Below are 26692 nucleotides of genomic sequence, written 5' to 3' on the forward strand. Positions count from 1 at the left end.
CCCCACAAAGCCTATTGTATTAAAATTTGAGGTACATAAAATGGTTTGTAATAACAAATGGACGCTACTTTACAACGTGTCAAAACATTATTAATATATTATTATGTTAAAACTGTTTTAGTTTATCTAAAAGTATTTCTTTAATGTGTGTATGCAGAGAAAGGTACACTATATATTGAGATGAACATCTGACTGATTTTATATATGAACTGACATCATATGTTATATTAGATTTGTAGGTACAAATTCAACTTAAAGACAGACCTAGGGATAGCACTTGTTCATAATCCAGAGACTGCCTGTATATAATAGGGTGTTTGCCCAATGTGCAAATCACATAACGTTCTATTTCACAGAACATATCACAACGTTAAGCGACATATGACTGACTGTACTTGGCTGACAGTGAATTGTGTTAATAGTCAGTGAAGAAGCTATGACATGAAACCATGGTATGCCATAAATTTAATCCCCATCTTGCCAAATAAGAATAGTGCAGTTACTTCCTAGAATTTCTTTTCCTGGCCCTAAGATGCTTTATTACCAAATAGAAACTACAGAGGGGAAAGATGATTCCAAACCCCAAAGTTCTCTGCTACCCTCTGCCAAATCACATATTGCTATACAATAATGATTACACAACATTCTTCCTCAACTTTAATAAATACATAACTCCCAAGATTTCATTCAAGCCTCCCCTCAACTATTAGCTCTCTCTAGAGGCTTTTTCTACATAAAACTGTAACCATTTATTCTTTTTTCATTGTACTCACCACTAAGTTATTACAATTTTGGAGGACTGTGTTTCTACTAAGTCCATATAATTACGGGAGGACTGGTGTCTGTTTTCTCCCTCAGAATTTAAGCTCCATTAAGGCAGAGATTTTATTGCCTTCTCACTGTCTAGAATAGTGCCTGGCAAAGAGCTGACACTCAGAAACACTTGGTGAATAAACGATCTTAACCATAAGATAGTTCCTCATCTATGTTTATTGCCCTTTATTTGATAAAGAGAAAAGTCCAGGATTTACATATTTGTGGGCTTTAATCTATAAACCAGAGAAATAATGGCAAATAAATGTTTAATATCACCAATAAAGTCTTCTTCAGAATTAAAACCTTTCTAGAACATCATGGGAATCCCATTTGTTCATCAACATTACCTGTTTTTATCAAACACTGTCATTTGGGCAACAAATGTCTTTTCCCCATCTTCACGATTTCGTTTTCTTCTGGCTGGAAGTTCTTCATTCACATCTGAATTTGACAAACATTGCTCATAAATCAAATATGCAAATAAAAACTGGACATTTATGCTATATAGTCTTTTAACATAAAACATGCTACATTTACTCCAAATGAGAATAGATTATACTAAATTTAAAATATTCGTACTAATTTCAATTATGCATTTTTACCCTATTTAGCTATCCTTACTATTTGACATTCATTGACATTTACCCAGCATTTTTGCAAATGCTATTTTCTGTCTAGAAAAATCTTCCTTGCTAGGCAAATCCCTCCTCACTGATGATTACTTTTCAAGAACTTCAAAGGATGCTTCAGGGCTCACAGCATATTTCTTCCATGACACCTACCAGGCAATTAGGTGGTTCTCCACTGAACTTATGCCTCAATTATAGCACTCATCATTTTGCTGCAATTATTTATCTCACAATTATCTATGGTAGATTGTGAGCTTTGGAGGATAAGACTGTTGTTTAATCATTTTTGTATCCCCTGTACCTGTATGTTGGATGAATGATTACCTCAAAGATGAATTCAAAATTATTAGAATAGAGAGATGGATAAAGGGACAGATATATGGTAAATATATTAAAAAACCGAACTCACTGCCCTCGAGTCAGATCCGACTCACAGCAACCCCTCCTTGGGTTTCCGAGGCAGTATTTCTACGGAAGTAGATTGCCAATCTTCCTCCCAAGGAGTGGCTGGTGGGTTTGAACCGCCAGCCTCCTGGTGAGCAGTCAAATGCCTTAGGCACTATGCCACCAGAGCTCTTATGGTAAATATGTATAATAAAATGTTAATTAAGATCTAAATGTTAGCTGTATAGGTGTTTACTATAAAGTTCTTTCAACTTTTCTGTATTTTTTACATTTTTCACAATAAAATGTTTAAGAGAATTAAGATAAATCCATTGTTTGGTAAGAGATTAACTTGAAAGACTAGTCTTTCCATTTACTATTTGGTATATTTTTACTCATGAAACATTAAGTTTCATCATGCAATAATAAGATTCTAACAGATGAAATATCCAATGCAGCGCAATATCCAATAGTCTAAGGAGAAATCTACCATGAAATTATTATCTCATTTGATTATAAGAGATTTGCAAATAAAACCTATGCTATTAGAACACGTTCAGTGTATTTCTAGCACTGTACCATTTTCTTACTTGGCAAGGCAAGGCTTTAAAATAACTCAAAAAAAATACTGGTTTAATCCATTTTTATCAACAACTTTAATCTCTGATAAAATCTAGTAAAATTATTAAAATAAAAATTACCAATATTTTCATTGGTTTCTCCATTAATCATTCCATTAAACTCTCTTCTTCCCGGTCGAGTCACTCTAAATAGCAATGAGTAAGACTTCACCATATGGCTGTTACTAGGTTCAAATTCATTACTGGAAACTGCAAGGGACGGGAAATTTCCAGGTTTTGTTTGATTGAGGTCAGGATTCAAAGGCACCTGCTTTTTACCTGTGGGAACTTGTCTTATTGGACAACTTACATCCTGCAAAGGTAAAGATTATTACATTTAACTTATTTGTGTGCCTGCAATTTTAATAATTACATATTAAAACTTATGATCACTGCTATAAGAAACATGGTATAAACCAAACCAAACTCACTGCCATCAAGTCGATTCCAACTCATAGCAACCCTCACAGGGCTTCCAAGGCTATAAATCTTTAAGGAAGCAGGCTGCTTCAACTTTCTTCTGCAAAGCAGCTAGTGGGTTTGAACCACCAACCTTTTGGTTAGTAGACAAATGTCTTAACTACTGCACTACCAGAACTCCTTAAAATTCTAACCATAGTTCTGAAAATTTTAATACTACATGAAGCAAAAAGAAAATTTTGGTACAACTATATTCTAAACACTAAAACAATTGAGGGTTCCCCCAATGTAATGTATGATACAGTATATCTAACATTAAGCTGATGGTCATTTGCAATAGTTTCATAATACTAAAAATTTGATATTAAAATTATGCTTAAAATATTAAAACATTCACTTCAATTCATGTTTCCTTAATTTTTCTACTTCAACATAACAATAAATGACTACTGTAAGTGAAAAATGACTACTGACATTATACAATACTACTAAGTTCATGTATTTATGTTGTTTAATAGAAGGAATATCAAGCATCTCATGAAAAATATTCTGTTGCCAGCTAATCAGAGTTATAATGAAAAGAGCACAGAAGAAATGGAAGATGAAGATGACCTTTACAATGAGAATATAGTACATGGCAGCTTGTTTTAAATATAAGATACAGAAAAGAATGCATTTTTATGGTTTGGTTAAAAAAAACAAAACAAAACTCTACAATAGAGTATAAAATGAGAAGTGTAAAGTCACACCCATTTTCTAGGTCTTATATTCCACAAAGGAGCTCTGGTAGCATAGTGGCTAAAAGACAAAAGCTGTAGGGAATCAACTGAATTCACAGCATAAGATGCTAAAAGATAGCTTAACGACCAGCAGCAGTGCCCAACAGCTATATGAGAATGTTTTGTGTAAAGACTTAGTCAGACTAGAAAAAACGTGAAGATCTTGGGAGTTAGCAAAAGCAGTTTTCAGTTTTATTTTTAAACTATCAATGTATTTTTAAGCTTTGAAGTTTTTAAAATAGGCTTTGAAATATAACCAATATATATGCATCAACATACTCAATTATTAAGAAAATATAAATCTACCATAATCATTTGATACATTACCTTCCTTTTTTTGTGGCAAACTTTTACAAGCAGAACTTCAAGGGTAACAGAATTCTGTTCATTTTCTGAGTTTTGTGATGGTTTATCTAAACAGAAAATCAATACTTTAAAATATATAAATGGTGTACTCATTTTCATAAGACTAGGAATTTCAAGTAATAAAGACCATAAAGACTTCCAACAATGAAGCCTTCTCAAAACTCTTTTTTCCCCCAAAATCAGTTCCAAATTTTCAGCAAACTTTTTAAACTAAAATAAATTCCTTTATATAGTCATTTAAATGAACCTTTACAAGCAAGTATAAATACCTTCCTACTTACTTATTTTCTTTTGACTCAAATAAGAGGCTAAATTATTATAATTCATGCCCCCAAAATATTTACTGATTACTTCTGGTTTGAAGATTTAACATTTATGATAAAATAACATAATAAACATCTATTCAAAAGTAGTTTTCACAAATACAGTTAAAACTTCTTGGTAGAAAGCACAAACAAAATAGTTTAGGAGAGCCAACCACACACAAAATAAAGCATCTTTTTCCTTCTCCAGAAATCTAGTATTAGAAAACCTACTTAGTTAAAACACATTTACACTGAACTAACTGCTATTATTCATTCCCTCATCTGCATGTATAAAGACATGAAACTAAAGTTTTTGATTTTAACAGGACTCTAATTTGATCGTTAAGGATAAATCTTTGATTTGATCATGAGTTTCAAAGAATATGATGTATGTAATAGGTAAAAAAAAAAAATAGCTAGTCTTTTCTCTCTTCTCTAAAGCTTAAAGGAAAAATCCTATGGCTTAACCAAATTTAGGGATTTTAATTTTGAATACTAGGTTCTATAATCTCTGTATCAATTGGTTACAAAGGTTTTACAAATTAAGGTTCCAGGGTACTTCTCTACAATTTGTCTTTAAAATCCCAAAAGTGTCGAGTTCAAACCATTAACTATTTAATCATTTATAATGATCATTAAGCTTCAAAAATATACATTACTACTGTAATAGATTAATTCATAAAAATACATAGAAACAAAATAATTTTTGTTCTGTGAGCTTTTACATAACTTTTTTTCTACTTAAGAACAATTTTCTTATGCAGGGTATATGCATAAAAAACACTTTTGAATCAGTCTCTTTGGAAATGTACAGGAAAAAAATGCTTTAACATTGAAAAAAAAAAAGTGTCTAAAATGCAGTAAGAAAAATGCTCTTAGAACAATCAATATTCACTATGAAAGTAGTACCCTCATAATTTTTGATATTCATTCTAAGTAGTTTCAAGTAGTAATTGCAAAACAAAAGAAAAATCAGATTTTAGAGATGTTGATTTTCTATCCTTATTCTTAAAAGAAGAAAAAAAAATTACAAGTATTTATACCTTAGAGAGAGAAGCAATAAATCTCTTCCTAACTTCCTCTAATTTCAAAGTTAAAATGGAAAATTATCTTCTGGTAACAAAAATGTCTATCAGAGTTTACTTTCTTATCAAGTATGTCAGAAACAGCAAGAAAAAACAAAAATTTAGGGTGAATTTGAGTAATTTTTCATTTTTATATATTTCTATCATGTAGATAGGAAAAAAAGTTTAAACAAAGTACTTTCCAAAAGCATAATTTTAGTGAGAAGTAATCTGTCCATGTTTTCTACAAGTCCCTGAAAACAAACAGCTAATGAACTTATAGAATTCAAATGATAAATTTCTAAAATATTAGAGTCCTTGTACTTGAGAAGTATCACAGACAATGAATCAAACATGACGAATGATTAAATATAAAGACTCTATAAGACAATTATAAATAATCTAGAGGAAAAAACCTAAAAGTGCTATCAGATTACTTCTATATAAAAAATGGACCAAATCCATGGCAACACTAGAAATTACATCAGCTACTAATAAGTTATGCTCAAATTTCAAATTTCTTACTTAAAAATCCTGACCAATGATCAAACTGTTCTAATATACCTATTTATTTCCTATTAAGCTTTTATTCCATTGCATAGTAAAGATATATATACAAATCTAAGATGGACAAGCTGAGAATCATTCTATCTATTGGGAAGCCTTTTCCAGCACACTTGCAGCTGTTTTTAATAATATATTAAGACTACAGAATTTTCTTTGTCTAGTAGCTAACATACTGCTATACCTCACTGGTAGTAGTGGTTTCAGTTGTTATGACTATTTTTTAAAAATATGATGCAATAACATCAAATCAAAATATCTATACAGGAAGGGTTCTATTCAGGGCACTTAACTGCTAACCAGAAGGCTGGCAGTTCAAACCCACCAGCCACTCCTCGGAAGGAAGGTTGGGCAATCTACTTCCTCCATAGTGATACTGCCTTGGAAACCCAAGGAGGAGTCACTTTGTATCGGGTCCAACTCGATGACACATAACAACAACCACCACCACCACCTATTCTAGGTTCTAAGGCAAAATTTTCGTTAGCCTTTATAATGTAAATAAATAAATAATGAAATCCTTTTGAAACCAAAATGGTAAAATCTAAGAAATTTAATTTTATGAAAACATTTCCTACTATTTTTAACTTGTTGTTGTTGTTGTTGTTATGTGCCGTCGAGTCGGCCCCGACATTTTTAACTTACTAGAGATTAAAGCTAGAATCTATCTAGATATGTCAAATGAAACCACTTTACCTTCAAGAATGATCACACATAGTTCTGATGATTATCTTTGATGTACAGTTAAGTCCCTAGGTTAAGTCTAGGGACAACTCCTGCTTGACCTTTTATGTTATGTAAATTTGCCCTCCCTTTCAAAAGACAGAACTAGCAACAAATTCATCACAATCACCTTCACTTGCTGCATATGCAGCTTTTAAATCACTGAAAAGGCTTTGAGCCTTTTCTTGCACTAAAACCCAAAAAACCAAACTCACCGTGTCTAAGGCTTAAATAAGAATCTTATGCACCTGTTTCAAATCACCTACAAATTTTTAAAAGACACTTACAAATAGATCTTGTTCATAACCAGGGACTGCCTGTACCAACTTCTAAATCTATGTGAAACTTTATTAATAGATAGCAGAAATATAATAAGGAAACCAGGCTATGAACAAGTGTTAATGTATAAAGCCTACCTGCAATTTTTAGAAGTCTTTAAAGCAGACTTTCTCAAAATATTTTCCTCAGACAACCTGCTTCTGAATTATCTTGGGTGCTGGATTAAAATGCAAGGTCCAAAGTTCCAATAAACCTGTTAAATCTCATACTTTGGAGGGTCCAGGAATATGGATTTTAAACAAAGTGTCAAAATGTTTCTATAAACACTAAAATTTAACAACTACTACATTTGTGTATGTATGTGTGAGAAAGACAGAGAGAAAGCACACGTGCACTAGCACTCAGGAGAAACAGTGAGAGACAGAGGGAGTCTAAGCCACCTTATCTCTCCTCTGGATCACTGCCCACTGTTAGGGCTCTCTGGGTTGATTTCTGTCTCTCTATAGTAGGTAGCGGGAGCTCTGGTAGCATAGTGGCTAAGACACTTGCCTGCTAACCAGACGGCTGGCGGTTCAAACCCACCAGCCACTCCTCGGAAGGAAGGTTGGGCAATCCTACTTCCGTAGTGATACTGCCTCGGAAACCCAAGGAGGGGTCACTATGAGTCGGGGCCGACTCGACGGCACATAACAACAACAACAACAACAACATAGTAGGTAGCATAGTGCCTAAGGCACTTGACTGCTAACCAGAAGGCTGGTGGTTCAAACCCACCAGCCACTCCTCAGAAGGAAGGTTGGGCAATCCTACTCCTGTAGCGATACTGCCTCGGAAACCCAAGGAGAGGTCGCTATGAGTCAGGGCCGACTCGACAGCAAATAACAACAACATAGTAACAACAGGGAGCTCTGGTGCATAGTGCCTAAGACATTTGACTGCTAACCAGAAGGCTGGCGGTTCAAACCCACCAGCCACTCCTCGGAAGGAAGATGGGGCAATCTACTTCCATAGTGATACTGCCTTGGAAACCCAAGGAGGGGTCGCTATGAGTCAGGTCCAACTGGATGGCACATAACAACAACACAGTAACAACAAAAACAATAGTGTGTTTTAGGAACTCTGATAGTGTAGTGCCTAAGGTATTTGACTGCTGATTAGAAGGCTGGAGGTTCAAACCCACCAGCCATTCCACAGAAGGAAGATTGGGCATTCTACTTCCAAGATATACCACCTCAGAAATCCAAAGAGGGGTCACTGTGAGTCGGGAACTACTTGATGGCAGTGAGTGAGAGCCGATAGTGTATCTTCCACAAAACCAAAAAAACCAAACTCACTGCTGTTAGAATCCTGACATTATTTACTTTTTAAAAAAATTTTTGTGGTGAAAATATACAACAAAATCTTCCCCAGTTTTACAACTTCCACATGTACAACTCAGTAACTGATATATTTAAAGTACATACCATTTTTGTGGAAGAAACCAGTAAATGTAAGCTGCAGATGAGCTGACAAGCTAAACAAAACAAACAAAAATTTTATCAGTTTAATGTTCTATAATAAAATAATTAGATTTTAAAGTATAATACTGAAAGCAAAATTAGTTCAGCTAATTTATATTTGACTTTCTCATTCTTAACTACTGTTTAGGCCCGTAACTCCCTGCTTTCCCTGTTAAGTTTGACATCCACAACAGAATGTCTCTACACCTTAAAAAAAAAAAGTATAGAGTAAAGCAAGAAAAAACACAGCACTGAATGAGAGCAAGCTAATTTGCCATGCTTTAGTGCCTTGCCTACAAAATGGGGACAAGTTTCCCTTCCCACCTCTCAAAAGGAAATTTTTATAAGGGTAGCTGAATCCATGCAAATGTTTTAATATTTAAATATTTTTAAATATTTAAAATTCAGGCTTTCTAACAATGATGATGCAAAACCATTACTTTCTACTTATATTAGGAATGAAGTACCTATTTTCAGTTTCCTATGTCATTTACAATTTTAGTTTTAGTAGTTATGGAAAAGAAAACACGAACTGCAGTGATCCTTTTCATTTGAAAAACACCTAACACTAGGAAAATTGTTAAGACTGGATAGAATAAACAAAGTATCAGCAGGCTTTTATAGTACCTTCTAAACTGTAAGAGAGCAATTTATGTGTTGATCAGGAGTCATTCATAACTTCCCTAGGCATGTGTCTGTGGTGTGATACAGACCAGAGTGTAATATGCTATAGAGAATAGGAGTCTTTGGCTGGTGCAAATGGTTAATGTGCTCAGCTACTAACCGAAAGGTTGGAGGTTTAAATACACCCGAAGAGGCTCAAAACAAAGGTCTAGTGATTCACTTCTGAAAAATCAGCCATTGAAAACTTAACGGAGCACAGTTCTACTATGACACACTTAGAGTCATCAACTGGTTTTACAGAGAATAGATGTTGGGGAAACGGAAACAGTAATTATCTCTTTACTCAAAAAATTTACTAGTGAAAAAAGGAAAGTAAATACTTAAAGAGCAACAAGAATTAGTAAAGAGATTGTGGTTTTTGTTTTTTTTTTTAAGTGATAGTGACAACTGAGACGTTTTTATAATTGGGAAAGATAACAGAAAGATAAGGAAACAAGAGAGTGTTAAGGAGCAAAAAATGATTGGAAATAAGGACATATTATGAAGAGGTTAGCCTTGTAACTTTGCCCGGATGCCTCGTTTACTAAAATAAAGAAATAAAAAGCAAGTGATTAGATATTTCAACAAATAATGCAATATCTCTATGTTCTTAATATAGGTAGCCATGAAACTGCTAAAAAAAAACAAACTGTCATGAGAGGTGTATTTAAATAAAGGATGCAAGGATATTAGAAGACAAGACTAGGAAACCAAAGATTCAAGTAGAGTTAGAAAACATAAATGACGGGAAAACCAAGAATTAACAAAAATGAGAATGGTTTACAATGGGATTCCTGAAAACAGGTAATTCGTATAGTATAAATGATTTTACATGACTTCCTTTCTGATATGAGTCCAGTTCATTTTAAAAGTACACCAAGAATAGGATGAGGAGGAAGGGCTGACTTTTATAAAGGTGGCATGAAGGAATTTCAGGGCTCTATATCTTGATTGCAGTGCTGGTTACTCAACTAAATATATTTGTAAAAACTTAGAACTGTACACCAAAAAGAGTAATCTAATTGTAGGGAAATCACACCCGTTTTTAAAAAGTACATTAGGAGGCCTGACTGCAAAGAGGCAAAAAGGAAATTTCCAAGGTGAAGGAAATGTTCTGTATCTTGACTGTAGTGAAAGTTACAAGTGTATAACTTTGTTAAAACTCAAATTACATACTTAAGATGGGGGCATGTTATTATATGTCAGTAATACTCAAAGTTGATTTTTAAAAAGTACATCAGCCATCTGAAAAATTTATATGACATTTTTATTAAAAAGACTGCCAGCATTTTTCTATAAAAATAGTTCCATACACCTTACAATCAAAATTAGCTAAACTCCACAACAGAGAGGAATATTCAATTTCCATGTTGGAAGATAATCCATTAGTCACCACTAATCTATCCTACAGATACGTATCTATCCTATAGATAGACTGGTTGCTCCAACTAAGCCTACACACTACACAGGATGATTTTCTTAAAACACCATTTTGTATGTATCAGCTTTCTCCAAATTTTCTAAGGAGTCTCCACTGCCAAATGTTTGTCTAGTCATCTACAACATTTTTATTCCCACGAAATCCTTATGTAAGGAACTCTGGTGGTATAGTGTCTAAGACATTTGACTGCTAACCAGAAGGCTGATGGTTCAAACCCACCAGCCACACCACAGAAGGAAGACTTGGCAATCTACTTCTGTAAAGATCTACCACCTCGGAAACCCAAAGGGGGTCGTTATAAGTCAGAATCAACTCAATGGCAGTGAGTGTGATTTTATGGTTTGAAATCCTTATGTAGAGAAACAGAATTCTAGGTATTAGCTATGACCTCCTATCTGTAAAATTATAGATTAACCCCCTCAAGATTGTGAGGCTTTTATAAAATAATAAAGTATTCTAGCAAAGTACTCTCCCTCTTCTACAAAAACCCAAGCTCCAACCACCTGAAAGTCTAATGATCATTTCTTTCCTTTATTAAAAAAAAAAAAAACACTGCCATTGAGTAGATTAGACTCATAGCAACTCTTCCTTGGGTTTCCAAGGCAGTATCTCTGCAGAAGTACATTGTCCAGTCCTCCTTCTGTGGAGTGGCTAGTGGATTTGAATCGCCAGCCTTCTGGTTAGCAGTCAATTGCCCTAGGGACTACGCCACCAGAGTTCCCCTTTCCTTTACAAGCACATATATTTACCATTTATTTGGCATTATATTTTCATACACATTCTTTCTCAATGAGGTATAAACTCATATGAAACTAAGATTATTGTATTTTCATGCCTAGCACCTAGCCGTGTCTTACAGAAAGGCAAAACAAAAGATTTTCATAAGGGTAATGACGTCCTCCTAGAGTTCTAAGATCTTTGAGGACAGAGATTATGACTCATTACATAGTCCTCGATTAATGAATATTCAAATTATAAACTGCACTTAGGACCACCTGTTTTTCTTTTGGTACATCTTATTGTTAGTAATATATATTACATACAATCCATCAGCAAATCTGTAACTTTGTATGTCATGTTTCCAACCACCAAAGACAAAGACTAGATTTATAAAGATCCTGATAATAAAAGGAACTAATAATGAAAACTGAAAAAGAGGTATTAGATTTATGTTAAAACCAACTAATGATGGAGTCCTTGGAAAGGAAGCCCATTTTAAGTTGGGGACTACCTGTTCTGCAGTACTAACAGTATTATTTACTTTGCTTTTATGGAAAATTTGATTCTAAACTCAAACTCTGAAATGCCAAAAGTATTATCTTGCATTCATCTACTCTAGAACTTATTTTAAATCAATGTTACTCACAAAGTGGTCTGCAGACTGATATCATTAGGCAAACTGTTACCATTCCACAACAAAAATTTGAGAATAAAACTTTAAAAAACTTTTACAGTAATTCAACAGTGGCATACATCCAAACAAGTGATCAGTGTATTTTATAAAAGTATCACTCTATAAAACACTGGAAATTAAAAAAGATCTCTTCACCACAGATAGTTGGAGGCACTGGTTTCAAATGCTGAATTACGTGTTAAGTGAGATAGCCTGCACATTCAGCCAAAATTACAACATTGTTTCTTTCAGAAAAGCAATTACAAATTTCAATTAACCTACTTAAAAAATAACTTTTGAGAATATGGCTTGCTATGCATCACTTTCCACTCCCCCACTAAAAGTAAACACTCTGATATGCATCTAGAATAAAGTGAAATAATGAGGCCCAATCACTCCTTCCATAGGTAACTTCATCTGAGGAAAAGGACAAAGTTTTCTTTCTCTTCCCAATTCACTCTCTCCCCTCTCTTATAGCTAGTAAGTCCACATTTTTTTAAAACTGGTTAAGGTGGATCAGAGGAAGGAAAAGAAAATAAACATGTAAGGTTGCTCAGGCCTATTTGTCTTAGGCTGCACAGGATCCAGTTTACACGACCATAAGATATCAGATAAGGATTTGATTCCTTTAGCTGATATGTTCCCTTCTCTGTATCCTCAGGAAGCAAGCAATGTAACAATAGGAAACTAGATGGGGAATTCGAAATTTTGGGATACCAGAGTCCAAGCACAAACATCTTACAGTTTTGAAGCAATCTACAGAATGAGGTTAAGTTCATAAAGCACTAGCATTTTTGAACCAAGATTCATGTAGGAACCTCAAATTTTAAGAATAACCAGACCCCATAAAGGGACTAAAGTTTTTATGCTAGAAAGAGACTAAAATTAGTGCCTCTACTTAGTATACATTAATCTGATAGTAAGAGGTGTAAGATTTCAATTCTAGGGTCAATGCTATACTACCTTAAAACAATACAAGTCTATTGATAAGCTATTTGACATCTGCATTATTAGGATACTAGCTATCTAACTTTTCTTATATTTTTAATCCTGAGATATATAAAGCAATCACTGACTACATCAAGCCCATTACTCTGGAATCCAGTCTCAAAAATATGGGGTTCAGACATAAAAATGTGAACAGTTTGTAGTGAGAAGATAAAGTTGAAATGTTGTGTGTGTGCAGGGGAAGGGTAGGGTTCCTTATGCTTAAATGACTCACCTTCAACAATTATGGCAGAAGAAACAAAGGGACTATTACAAACCTAAAGATTAGATAAGGAAATTTTTAAAAATTTATTTTGCAACAGTGATTTTATGGATCAGATAGGTTCAGTAACAAGTGATGAGGTAGCCTTAGGAACAGATATGTAAAAAGAAATTTATGGCTCAGATTCTGAAAAAAGAACAACTAAAATTCAAGAGTGAAAATATGCCAATTTGAAAAACATTTCAAATCTACAGTGAAGATGAGATTGTAGGGAAAAAGAAAGATGAGGACAATCAGATCTTACTAATGATGGAAAAGGTACATGACCAACTTAAGCAGCAGCCTAGTTTTTAAATGCAAGCGAAACTACAAAAGGGCAGGGAAAACCATTACGCAGTATTTCTATTTAAAATACTTTTAAAGACTTTCTTAGGATAAAGATCAACATCATGACATAGCCTACAATGCCGTGCATTATCTGGTCATAGCCTTATGCTCCCACCTCATTTCATGGCACTCTCCTCACTCTCTCTAGTCAGTCAGTCAAGTCTTTTTAAGTTCTTCAAATGATCCTCCCTTTACGTAAAACCGTCTATCTCCCTCCTCATTTCACTCCTATATTCATCTTTGAAATTTGAGGTCATTTCTTAGGGAAACCTTCCCTGACCTATCTCTATTCCCAAATCCAACATTTAAAACAGAAACTGGTTTTCCTGCTTTGCACACTCATAGTTTTCCTACACTTTCTTTCACTGAACATATTTTATAATTATATGTAGTGTATAATTTTGTCTTTCTTCCTTCTAGACATGGAACTCCATAAATGCAGGATCTTCATCTGTTCTGCTCACCATTACATCTCTAAGGCTCAGTAGAGTGCCTGGGTCATGGCTCATGAAGAAAATGGGAACCCTAGATCTCGTTACAGTACAAAAGATGTTCAGAAAGGGGACTGTTTAAAAAAGACAGTTTACTAATACCTAAGAAATTCAAAAACTTAATCCTGTAGTGTAGGGGAAAAAAATCATGAAAGGTACTTTGCCGTGGCAACATACTAAGACTACAGGCTTGAACATACATCCCTAGTCAAAGTTCTAGTTCAGGTATCTTTGAAGGGACTTCTCCAACTACTGACAGTGGGCCAGAAATGGGGGAAAAAAAAAAGAGAGAGGGGACATTCTTCTTCTCATTTGGACCCAGTAAAAACTTTTGGAGGCAACTCCAATTTGGAAATCTTTTCAGGTTACATTTCAGCCAGAGGAGATACCGTAAGAAATCTGGAGTTAGGACAAGAGAATACCAGAATTGGTAGGACAGCACAAGAAACTCTTAGGATCTTGCTAGGTTGGAAAACTAACAAAAGGCATGAAGTTTATTCTGTAAACAATAGTCCTTGGTCAGAATTCATAGTAAATTCAAAATCAGAGTATCAGAAACAAGAACTTACAAAGCTCTAAGGCACTTTATCAGATATTCTAACAAGAAAATAAAGATGTCTTAAATATACATAATCACACCAAAAAGGCAAGAAGAGATACCACGAAAAAACCCGGGACTAGAACTATCATTATGAATTTCTGAAATTTGCTAATTGTTTTATAGTTTTCAGAAGCCACTCAGCAAAAATAATAATAATATGCATAGATGATAGGCTTTATTCTGCAATTACAATGCTACAAATGACAATTCTGGTATATTGGCATGAATTAAGTTATATCTTAGAGAAGTAAAAACAATGAAATGGCCCATGTTTTACTTTTTACTATCAGCTCCTTCCCCTAATTAAATGTCCACAATGTTTTGTGACTAGTAAGACAACTGTAGACCTAGATTATAAAATGCATAAAAGATCCTGGAACATCAACTTCTTTTATAATGTTACGAATTTGACTTAGTTTGTTGTTGTTGCTGTTAGGTGCCATCAAGTCATCTCTTGACTCACAGCGACTCTATGTACAACAGAACAAAACACTGCCCAGTCCTGTGCCAGCCTCAAAATCCTTGCTATACCTGAGCCCATCATTGCAGCCGCTGTGTCAACCCACCCTGTTGAGGGTCTCCCCCTTTTTCATTGACCCTCCACTTTACCAAGTGTGTTACCCTTTTCCAGGGAATAGTCCCTTCTGACAACATGACCAAATACGACGAAGTCTGGCCATTCTCATTTCCAAGGAGCATTCCGGCTGCACTTCTTCCAGGGCAGATTTGTTAGTTATTTTGCAGTCCATGTTACTTTCAGCATTCTTTGCCAACACGACAACTCAAAAACATTAACTCTTCTTCAGTCTTCCTTATTCATTGTCCAGCTCTCACATGCATATGAGGTGATTGAAAATACCATGGCTTGGGCTAGGCACACCTTAGTCTTCAAGGAGACATCTTTGCTCTTCAGCCCTTGAAAAGAGGTCTTTTGCAGCAGATGTGCCAAGTGCAATACATCATCTGATGTCTTGACTGGCACTTCCTTTAGTGTTGACTGTGGACCAAGTAATATGAAATCTTTGACAACGTCAAACTTTTCTCCATCTATCGTGATGCTGCTTATTGGTCCAGTTGTAAAGATTTTTGTTTTCTTTATACTGAGGTATAATTCATACTGCAGACTGTAGTCTTTAATCTTTATCAGTAAAGATACTGATAAAGGTGATCAGTAAAGATCACCTTCACTTTAAGCCAACAAAGATGTGTCATCTGCTTATCGCTGGTTGTTAATGAGTCTTCCTCCAATACTGATGCCATGCTCTGCTTCATATAGTCTAGCTTCTCAGATTATTCAGCATACAGACAGAGTAAATATGGTGGAAGGATATAATTCTGATGCACTCCCTTCCTGATTTTAAACTATATGGTATCCCCTTGTTCTGTTCGAACAATAGCCTCCTGGTCTATGTACAGGTTCCTCATGAGCACGATTAAGTGTTCTGAAATTCCCATTCTTCTCAATGTTATCCATAATTTGTTATGATCCACACAAATGCTTTTGTATATTCAATAAAACACAAGTAAACATCTTTCTGGTTTTCTTTGCTTCCAGCTAAGATCCAACTAACATCAGCAGTGATGTCCCTCATTCCATGTCCTGTCCTGAATCCATCTTGCACTTCTAGAAGTTCTGTCAATAAACTGCTGCAAATCTTTTTGAATTATCTTCAGTAAGATTTTGCTTGCATGTGATATTATAATATTGTTCATAATTTCAACATTCTGTGGGATCACCTTTCTGTGGAATGGGTACAAATACGGATCTTCCAGTCAGTTGGCCAGGTAGCTGTCTTCCAAATTTCTTGGCATAGCATAGACAAGCGAGTGCCTCCAGCTAGGCATCCATTTGTTGAAACATCTCAATGGGTATTCCATTGATTCCTGGAGCTTTGTTTTTCACCCATTCCTTCAGCACACCTTCAACTTCTTCCTTCAGTACTACTGGTTCTTGATCATATGCAACCTCCTGTAATGGATAAACACCGACCAATTTTTTCTGGTACAGTGACTCTGTATATTCCTTCCATCTTCTTTTGATGCTTCCCACGACATTCAATATTTTGCCCATAGAATCTTTCAATATTGCAACTCTAGGCTTGAATTTTTTCTTCAGTTCTTTCAGCTTGAGAAATGTCAAGTGTGTCCTTCCCTTTTGGTTTTCTAACTCCGAGTCTGCACATTTCATTACAATAACTGACTTTGTCTTCTCGACTTGCTCTTTGAAATCTTCTGCTTAGCTCTTTTATCTTATCATTTCTTACATTTGCTTTAGCTACTCTCCACTCAAGGGCAAGTTTCAGAGTCTGTACTGACATCCATTTTGGTCTTTTCTTCCGTTCCTGTCTTTTTAATGACCTTTTGCTTTTTTCATGGATGATGTTCTTGATGTCATCCCACAATTCCTTTGGTTTTTGGTCATTTGTGTTCAATGCATCGTATCTATTCTTTAGATGGTCTCTAAATTCAGGAGGGATATAATCAAGGTTATATTTTTGTCTCTGATAGACTTGTTTCAGTTGTCTTCAGCTTCAACTTGAACTTGCATTTGAGCAGTTGATGGCCTGTTCCACATCAGCTCTTGGCCTTGTTTTGGCTGAAGATATTGAGCTTCTCCATCGCCCTTTTCCACAGATGTAGTCGATCTGATTCCTGTGTGCGCCATCTGGCGAAGTCCATGTGTATAGCCACCATTTGTGTTGTTGAAAAAAGGTATTTGCAACGAACAAGTCGTTGGTCTTGCAAAATTCTATCACGTGATCTCCAGGGTCATTTCTATCACCAAGGCCCTATTTTCTAGCTAGCAATGATTCTTCTTGGTTTCCAACTTTTGCATTCCAATCACCAATGATAATCAACACATCTTGACTGCATGTTTGGTCAATTTCAGACTACAAAAGTAGGCAGAAATCTTCAACTTCCTCATCTTTGGCTTTGGTGACTGGTGCGTAAATTTGAATAATAATAGCATTAACTGGTCTTCCTTGTTGTTGTTGTTATGTGCTATCAAGTCAGACTCACAGCGACCCCTCTGCGTTTCAAGACAGTATCACTACAGAAGTGGATTGCCCAACCTTCCTTCCGAGGAGTGGCTGGTGGGTTTGAACCTCCAGCCTTCTGGTTAGCAGTCAAGTGCCTTAGGCACTACGCTACCAGAGCTCCTTGTAGGTGTATGGATATCATCCTATCACTTACAGTACTGTAATTCAGGATAGTTTGCAAGTCAATACAAATATTAAAATTAGTTTGGCATTTGGTTGTTGCAATTTTGGGGCTTTAGCATTAGTATAATTTTTTATTACACTGATACTACCCCTGAAACTTTGGGGAATGAAATACAAAAAGCGTTGAGTTATAGTGGAAGTCTCCTAAACCACAATTGTTGAATATGTCCAGAATCCAATCAAACTGAATGAGAGCTCTGTCTGAGACAGTACCGGAAAAAAAAAAAAAAGAGAAAGTAGAAAAGTATCTTTGTAAATAATTTACGATTTTAACTTCAACTAATTAATATCTTAGAATAGCAAAGATTTATTCTCTCTTAAGAAAGAACTGGACAACAGAATGTATATGCAGTTTTATAGTGCTAGCATTATATATTGGTCTTTAGGTTCAAACCCACCAGCCACTCCTCAGAAGGAAGGTTGGGCAATCTCCTTCCATAGTGATCATAGTGATACTGGCTCACAAACCCAAGGAGGGGTCACTATGAGTCGGGTCCGACTCAATGGCAAACAACAACAACAACAACAGGGTTGTCGACAACCCGTGTGATTATTTTAGTAGAACAATGACCAATTTGAGATGAGAAATATATTGTAGTAACTTAGTAATATGGGGTCTTGGGGTAAACTTCAAATGAAGCAATTTCATTTTAGTGCCTCTGGGAACAACATACTAAGGCATATGTAGAGCTTGGGGGTCCATGGCCAACTCACTCATCTCAAGTGGACCTTAAAGATCAAAACAATTGCACTGCAAATTTATAAGCAGGAATTTTACTTAACCCTCTTGATATTTCTGAATTGGTTAACAACACTTCTGTTATAGTACTGGCCTAGCTATGGAACCCACTGGCTTAAATGGTACAAAATATATTGGGGGAGTGATTGTCTAGTATAGTCAATCTTCCTCATAGCACACCCTCTAAGATGTGTTATTTATCAAAGTTAATGTCACAACAAGACAGTACATTTAGCAGCAATGAAGGTAGAACTGATGGGGAAGATGAAGAAAAGGGTCAAGTTATCTTCTTGGTTCATTCTTCCTTCTCATTTGGACCTTAAAAAGCACGGAGGGCAAATGAGTAACGTGGTCAGGAAAAAATAAGCAGAAAAGTTAAAGCAGGCTGACAACAGTTTATAGGTTAAGTAAAAATCGCCCCTGAGGATCCCAAGAGCTGGGTAGGTGACCAGACAAGGATTTGGAACAGAGATTCTAACAAATAACAAAGTGTATATCCACTGGGATATACTCCATCTTCTCTTTTAAGGTACTTCTTGAGCAATAGTAGATAGACTAAATAAAGATTTAAGATCTCAGCTTCTAGCTTATATATTAGTTGAGGACTGCCTAGATACAGAAATACAAATTATACTTAAGTCCTATTAAGACTGCAAATGTAAAATAAAAACGGCAATTTCAAAATTTAAAAAAAAATCATCTAATTCAAAAGCCATATTCAAAATATTAATAACTGCAAAAATATTCTTAAACCAGTCACTGAAACAGTAAGAAACCGTAAATGAAGTATCACTAATCCAGTATTGATCCTAATCTAAATTGGTAAAATGGGAGTTAAAACTTCAAGAGAACTATATCTTGGCAATTTTTTCAACTCGATTTTAAAATCTAGTATTTTTTAAGTTCTGCACTCTCCCTGGAGCTCTAGTAGCGTAGTGCTTAAGGCACTTGACTGCTAACCAGAAGGCTGGCGGTTCAAACCCACCAGCCACTCCTCGGAAGCAAGGTTGGGCAATCTACTTCCATAGTGACACTGCCTCAACAGCCCAAGGAGGGGTCGCTATGAGTCGGGTCTGACTCGACAGCACATAACAACAACAAGCACTCTCCCTAAAAGTAGTGAGTGAATGAACAAATGCCAACTAAGTTCCTATTTTTCTTTAGAATAGTATTCAACTTTCTTTAGTATATATGTATCAAAGAACAAGTGGAAGACCATATATCTAGGTATTAGGCAGATGTTAAGTTAATCAAAAGATCTGAAGATTAGTTCTACATATCGTATTTGAAAAGAGACAATAAGTTGAAAGTGTCTAAAAGGGTCAAGTTTCTGAAATTCATGTAAGGAAAAATTTTTCAAATATAAAGTTACGAATATTTTCTTTGAAAGATTTAAATGAGAAGGACAGATGCAGACAGAGAATCCCTCTCATTTGAAGATGATTTCTTAGAAGAGATATGATGGTGTGAAGCACCTGCCACAGCACCTAGCACATAGTAAGTGTTACCATAAATGTGAGTCTTCATCTCTCTTTCGATGAGTTAGTAGGATTAAGACCAACTGCAGAGTTACAAAGAAAGACTATGACTAAAAATGCAAGAAACTGGTACCAAAGGCAGTTCCCTGACATTGGAGGTATTCAAGCTGAGGCTTAAGGACTCTGCCAGGAATGCTGTAGAAGGAATTCCTGATTTGTATACAAGTCTGGACCAACTGAGTTCTAAAATACCTTCTAACTCCTTATAATATCAAGGTGATCACTAAGGAAATGATCACTATAATTCTCCTCTTTCCTCAATTTTATCACTTAATGTAAACTGATAGATTATCTTACCTATGAGATTCTTGCTCTCCTTTCATTTTCTCTACTTTTGATAACATATCATCAACTTTAAATGTTTTCCTGGAAGAAACAGATAAACAAAATAATCACTTCTCAACTGGGAAAAACAAACAGATTATACTTTATTGTTACTATAGTAGGCAAGATGGAAAACTGATTTTGATTATTTTAGTAAGAAAAACTATGGGTAGTTAGCTATAACAATGAATACTTTTGAGAAAGTGTATATTATAACAGCTAAGCCTTCAAGCCCCAAAGGTTTCCATGAAACCTTTTGTAATTATTCCCAACCCAGAGTAAGTACTCCTTATGCATGGCACATGGTTTATATTTATCTTGACATTTAGTCTCCTACGTGTGAAACTATATAAATATTTTATTTCTCCTACTAGATGATAAGCTTTTGAAGGGCAGAGATTGCTTTTCTTCAAAGAAAACCATGTAGTACTTGGCATGGTGCCTTGTACTTGGTAGGTATTCAAGCATCTGTTAAACTGAGCCAAACAAATGCAAATTACATATATTTTGAAACATTCACACTTTATTAAGTAACCTGACCAATATGTACTAGTATCATCACATAAAAATGGATATTCTACAAAACATAGCTGAAGTTTATAAAGCATCCTCTAAAACTATTAGCTAGCAAAGCCCAAAGGTAAACGATAGAAGTCATTTTAAAGAGAGGGTTGTTGCTACCATGAAAAGATTTTGAAGTTTAGGGGACATACCCATTATATCATAACAAAATAATTAGGTTTTAACTGGACAAGTTTAAGGAAAAGAAAGTAATTCATTAACTGGAAACAAATGTTTCTCTTTATACTAACATATTCTCTTTAAATTTAGAACTTTAAAAGCTTAATGTATTCCTCTTTATTACTTTATAAAACTTCCAAATACTAGAAATTACCATTTGCTCATTCCTCAAAAATAACTATTGTAATCAACTACTATAATTTAAAATTGCCAGCAAGAAATGTTAATATAAATACATTGCAGTAAAACACTGATAGGAAGAGCAGAATTGATACAATTTATGTTTTAGGTGAGTAAGACCAGCCTCTGGTAACAAAAGACCTTTTTATAAAAAGCTTCTCTCTTTACCTTTAGAGTTACTGAAAACTTCAATATTAAAATTTTATCCAGTAGAGCATAGTAAGAAGTACTTTATGAAGGACGGCAATGCCTTTTCAACCTCCACAGATAAGAGAGAAGAAAGAAGAAAAACACAGGATTCTTCTAGGCTAGTTAAAAAGAACTTTTCAGTATAAATATGAAAGGTACTGTTAAGGAGGTCTGTGAAGTTATTAGAAACTTCTAAGAATAATGTTTATATTTATGTCATGATTAAGAAGAAACTCTATTTGTAGGAAGAAGGGCAAGACTATAAATTTCAAAGTTCATCTCTTCCAACATTACAAAGCTGTGCATAGGAGAAGTGCATAGGAGAATAACCAACAATTAATAACCATTTGAAATAGATGAGATCATAAAGGCAAACCAGCCTTTCTTAGGAAAACAAACACACACCATAACCAACTACACAAAAGCAGACCCTCTCCCCCAACACAAAGTATTTTTCCATAGAAAGGTACTGCTAATTCACAGATTTGACAAGGGAAATAGTTATCAAACCCGTTGCTGTCAAATTGATTTCAATTTATACCAACCCTATAGGACAGAGTAGAACTACCTCAATAGGGTTTTCAAGATTATAATGTTTATGGAAGCAGATTGCCATATCCACCTCCAGAGAAGCATCTGGTGGATTTGAACCACTGATCTTTTGGTTGGCAGCCCACCACTTAACCACTGCAAAAAGTCATCAAAAATAGTATTTTTAAAATTCAAGCAATTTTAGGAAGTTTTCTTGAGAAGGTTCAGAAACAAGTTACACAAAATCTAGTAAAACGGATTCAATAAAAGATGCCCTTCTCCTCACCTGTACTTCTACTGTATCACTGTAGTGTTAGCCCATAAAATTTTTAAACTTCTAGGAAGTGAGACCAGAGTATAAGGTGAGTTTTAACAAATATACCAAAATTATTACATACAACTGAATGTATAACTTCAAAGAGAGGACAAGTTTCTTCCAACAATGAATATTATATTGTTGTGATACTAAAAAAGGAGTTCCCAAAACATTTTGAACAAAAGGTACAATCACTGAGCTAAACGTGTCACTTTCCCAAATCACCAACTACTCTGAAGAGGACAGCACTCATTTGAAGATAAAAGTCGAAGTAAAATTTGTTAAAAATTAGTCTTATGTAAGCCAGGCAGAAAACAAAAGAATTTAGTGATTCCTTTGCATTTTTGTATAAAAATAAAGTAAGTGGGACTGATGTATTTCTTGGCTGATAAATTGCTTAAAACATCCCCAAAGTTAAAATTACCTTAAGAAAATCACTTTCTACTAACAAGCTTTAGTATTGCTTCCGCCCATTGGCAGACAACAGAAATGCATCCCAAAATGCTTAATAATTAAAACATGATAGGAAAACAATGAACTTTAAATGTGTATTTTTTAATGCATTTCTAGATTAACAATTAAACTTACTTAAAAATAACTTATAATTTAGTTTTAAAATTAAAATCAGGCAGCACCATAAATAGTAACTCAAGTGTCTTTCATATTAAAAACACTTTAATGAAAGAAAAAAATTAACTACTAAATCAAATTATTATAGATCAGAGGTCTGAACACCATGGCCATAGTCCAAATCCAACCTACCACCTGTTTTTCTACAGCCTATGAGTTAAGAACAGTTTTTACAGATAAACATTTGCAATCCATCTGACAATAGGAAACACTAACTTTAAAACCCTATTAAGAGAAATGTCATCTCTCTTACCCACCATGCCAAAAAAAAAAAAGGAACCTCACACTTCTCACTAGCAGGCCTGAATCACAAAAAATTATACTCAATTATTACTATATTTTGAATTTTGTCAGTAAGAAATTGGTGGATGTTTATTTTCTCTCTTTTTATATAAGTACCTATATAACATGTTCCATTTTTGTCTCCTGGTCCACAAAGCCTAAAATATTTTTACTATCTGGTCCTTTATTCCGGCATAGATTAAATACTGGAGTACAGAAGTAAAGAGCTGACATATTTAATTCTGTTGCCTAATTCATCACCTCGTTCCTAATTAGGTGCTTGGCAAGTTTACCTATTAAACGCAATGCTTTCTCTAGATTCAGAAAGAATGTCAGAAGTTTTAACATTTCAAAATACATCTCGATCTACCTATAAGGCTCAAGTAGGTCTTACTATAGAAAAAGTGATGCTTACTTAATAGCTAATAAGAATTCCCAAAGTAGTTTAGTCTATTGAGATAGCTTAATGGTTTTACCAAGTCAAGAGTAAAGTAACATCAAAACTGAATGCTAAACAGAAAAAGATCTCTCCTTTAAATTTAAACTTGTTCACTTGGTATGCTCAATAAATATAATCTTGCATCTAGGACAAGAAACTGCATTCCATATTATTACATATGGCTAAGTGCTAAAAGTTATACGGCAAAAAATAAGCTCTACCTCACATCTCTAGACTCCACCTTGAAACCAGATGATTTAAGTCTCGTTTTTCAAGAACATTCATCCTGTTGCCTTCAAAAGAATTTCCCCTTCAGTAAGATCATCAACAAAAATATTGAGACTTTCTGAACCTATCATTATAGAAGCAAATTCTTTATTATTAGATACATAAGATACCATTAAATACCAACAGCATAAGAGAAAACACTAATTTCATTCATTTCACTACCGAAATTTCTATTAACTGAGATGTACAAAAGCGACATCAAATTTCACTTTGCAACTAATTCAACCAGTCACTCTTCTACCTCAGGCTTCACATTTAATCTTTAATTGCAAATAGTACTTTAAAACAAACTTTAACAAGCTTTGATCAGTTTGAAATAAGATTCATAAAATGTACCTTTTGATGTTTGTCCTGGAGTTTCGATGAGACATGTAAGTAAGAGTTCTGTGCAAAAATATTGGCTATAAAAAAAAAGTTTAAAGAGTATTAAAACTAAATAACAATGACATTCGAAGAAAAAAAAATATACATATATATCATATGTAGTTTAATTTGATTACTTACCGCTATGAGATTTCGAGTTCGAAGAAATCTATAGATCTGTGTTGGTTCTAGGTAACAAGGAACAAAATCCAAACATTATCTAAATTGACTTATCACTTGTCAAGAAAATACCAACCCAGCCTGTGTTATCACCAATATAAACTGATAACCTGTTATGGAAATCATGTACTAAATACTACATCCAGGAAATTAATATGCACAAGATCAAAATGCATTCTATCTATGACATACATTCACAAAATTCATCTACATTTTATTTTAAATATAAGGTTCTCTACAATGTTATTCTTAAACCTTGCATTTCTAAAGTACCTATTGTTCAAACTAGTTTGTGTGTAGAATTAAAGAAAGAGTAGTTAAATTTAACTAATTTAAGCTATTTATAACCCATCTCCTTCCAAAAGCAGCTGAAATGAGGTAGTCAGCAAAGTAACTATTTATTTGAAGCTAAACAAAACAAAAACTTCACTTTTTAATTGGTAACTTTTAAAATTTGAATAGTTCAGCCAAAAGGGGATGAAACTTTTCCTAAATATCCTACTACAGATACGTTAAAAGTCATTATTAAAGACACGAAGAGACACAGTTTGTAGCTAAAACCCTCAACGAATATTTCTAATTACAGTTTAAATTTATATGTATTTTACTGAATGTAAGTATTACCTCAATATGACAGATTCTCAAAGCAATCTTTTAATGCTGAACTGTTAAAATCTAATTTGCTAGAATGGATTTAGGGTTTAGATGGAAAATATTTTACATACACATACCATAGTAACTGTTATATTAAGGAACTATTAGTATCACATTTCTTTAAACAAAGCAGTATCAAAATGAACTAAATATGAGTAGCTGTATTAGTATTAAAGCATTTAAATGTCCTAGAAACTAAGATTAGTATTAGGGAAGACTTAAGTTTGTTACCAAATCTACCTCTTAGTGACAATTAACTTCTCCAGGGTGGACTCACCAGAAAGCAAAGTTAAAACTTTCTTGGAGAATATGTTTTCCAACATTTAGAAAGAATTTTCAAAATTGCCACTTAATCTTCAATTAGTTTAGTTTTAATTTCAAGTTAAACTAAAAGGAGGTGCAATCTTTTAGAAAGGGTTACAAACAGCGATGTTCATAGTCATAATTCTCCACCATATTTTCAATTAAAGCTTCTCTAGATTTTCAAAGTGAATTAAGTAAAAATATGAATGATGTGAATCTCTCTCCCTCAGGAAGGTTCAACATTCACTTCAATAAAAACTGAAATTCCTTCTATAAAATTCCAATTAGAATGTCATCAAGTGCGAACGAAAGAGAATGAAGGAAGGATATTAAACAATGTAATACGTCTTTCCAAGCACAGCTGATACCATGCCCTTAACATATGCCACGGTAAAATTGTAAATAAAGACATTCAGCGGTAGGGCCAGGTTTATTCGGGTTTCTGTAAGATATGTAGCTATTAAGACCACCGAAACTATAACATCCAGACAAAAGTAAAAGGGAAAACAATGAAGCTATAACATTCATTAAAGAACAGTTAGTATTTATTTATAGTCACGATTTTTTTTTATAAGTTCTATTGTCTGTTTCACAGAGACCGTGCTCCCCTTTCCAAATAAGTCATCGTCTCGCCCCCAATAAAGAGAAATTGACCGAAGAAAATATTACCGAATTAAGCAAAGGGGCTGAAATCCGGAGTTGTCTCCAGAGAAGTAAGAGGCTTAAACACTCGCCGTGTCTCAACGTCGGTACCCTTAAAATGGGTTGATAGATTTGAAAGATTCAAAGCATCAAAAGGTGCCATGTTAACATGCAGCACCAAGTTAGTGCGAAGGCATTTCAAACTAATGACAATTCGGCCGGTTTTACTGTACTGATCCCTTCGCAGCCTTAATTTTGCTTCTCAAAACCTACAACCGAAACCCTTCTACTTCTAGAGTACGAAAGGCATCAAAGAAAACCAGAACTAGTCTTCAGGATCTGCCTGCATCCTCAGTTCCAACTGTAACCTCATCTAAAAGCAGCCTACTCGAAACGCGGGGCCCCTTGCTTAATCTCCTGTGCAGACCGGGCAGTCAAGAACCTACCCCGGACCCCTTAGTCCACCTCCCCAAAAGGCCCTGGACTTCAGGTCCT

At 34.6% G+C, this 26692-nt stretch overlaps 1 protein-coding gene across 1 annotated transcript in view; it reads right to left on the minus strand.

Annotated features, from left to right (window-relative positions):
- The window catches only part of SUZ12 (SUZ12 polycomb repressive complex 2 subunit), a 45995-nt gene that overhangs the window by 18864 nt on the left and 439 nt on the right, over positions 1-26692 (minus strand). Inside the window, exons 2-8 of the mRNA XM_007937339.2 lie at positions 24560-24606; positions 24392-24456; positions 20433-20501; positions 8413-8462; positions 3976-4061; positions 2531-2762; positions 1164-1257 (exon numbers count right to left, since the gene is read on the minus strand). Coding sequence (XP_007935530.1) covers positions 1164-1257; positions 2531-2762; positions 3976-4061; positions 8413-8462; positions 20433-20501; positions 24392-24456; positions 24560-24606 — 643 coding nt within the window. The remainder of the gene's footprint in view (positions 1-1163; positions 1258-2530; positions 2763-3975; positions 4062-8412; positions 8463-20432; positions 20502-24391; positions 24457-24559; positions 24607-26692) is intronic.

This window comes from Orycteropus afer, unplaced genomic scaffold (genome assembly GCF_000298275.1).
Source record: "Orycteropus afer afer isolate SDZICR_OR568_19922 unplaced genomic scaffold, OryAfe1.0 scaffold00042, whole genome shotgun sequence".
In the NCBI taxonomy this organism is placed as follows: domain Eukaryota; kingdom Metazoa; phylum Chordata; class Mammalia; order Tubulidentata; family Orycteropodidae; genus Orycteropus; species Orycteropus afer.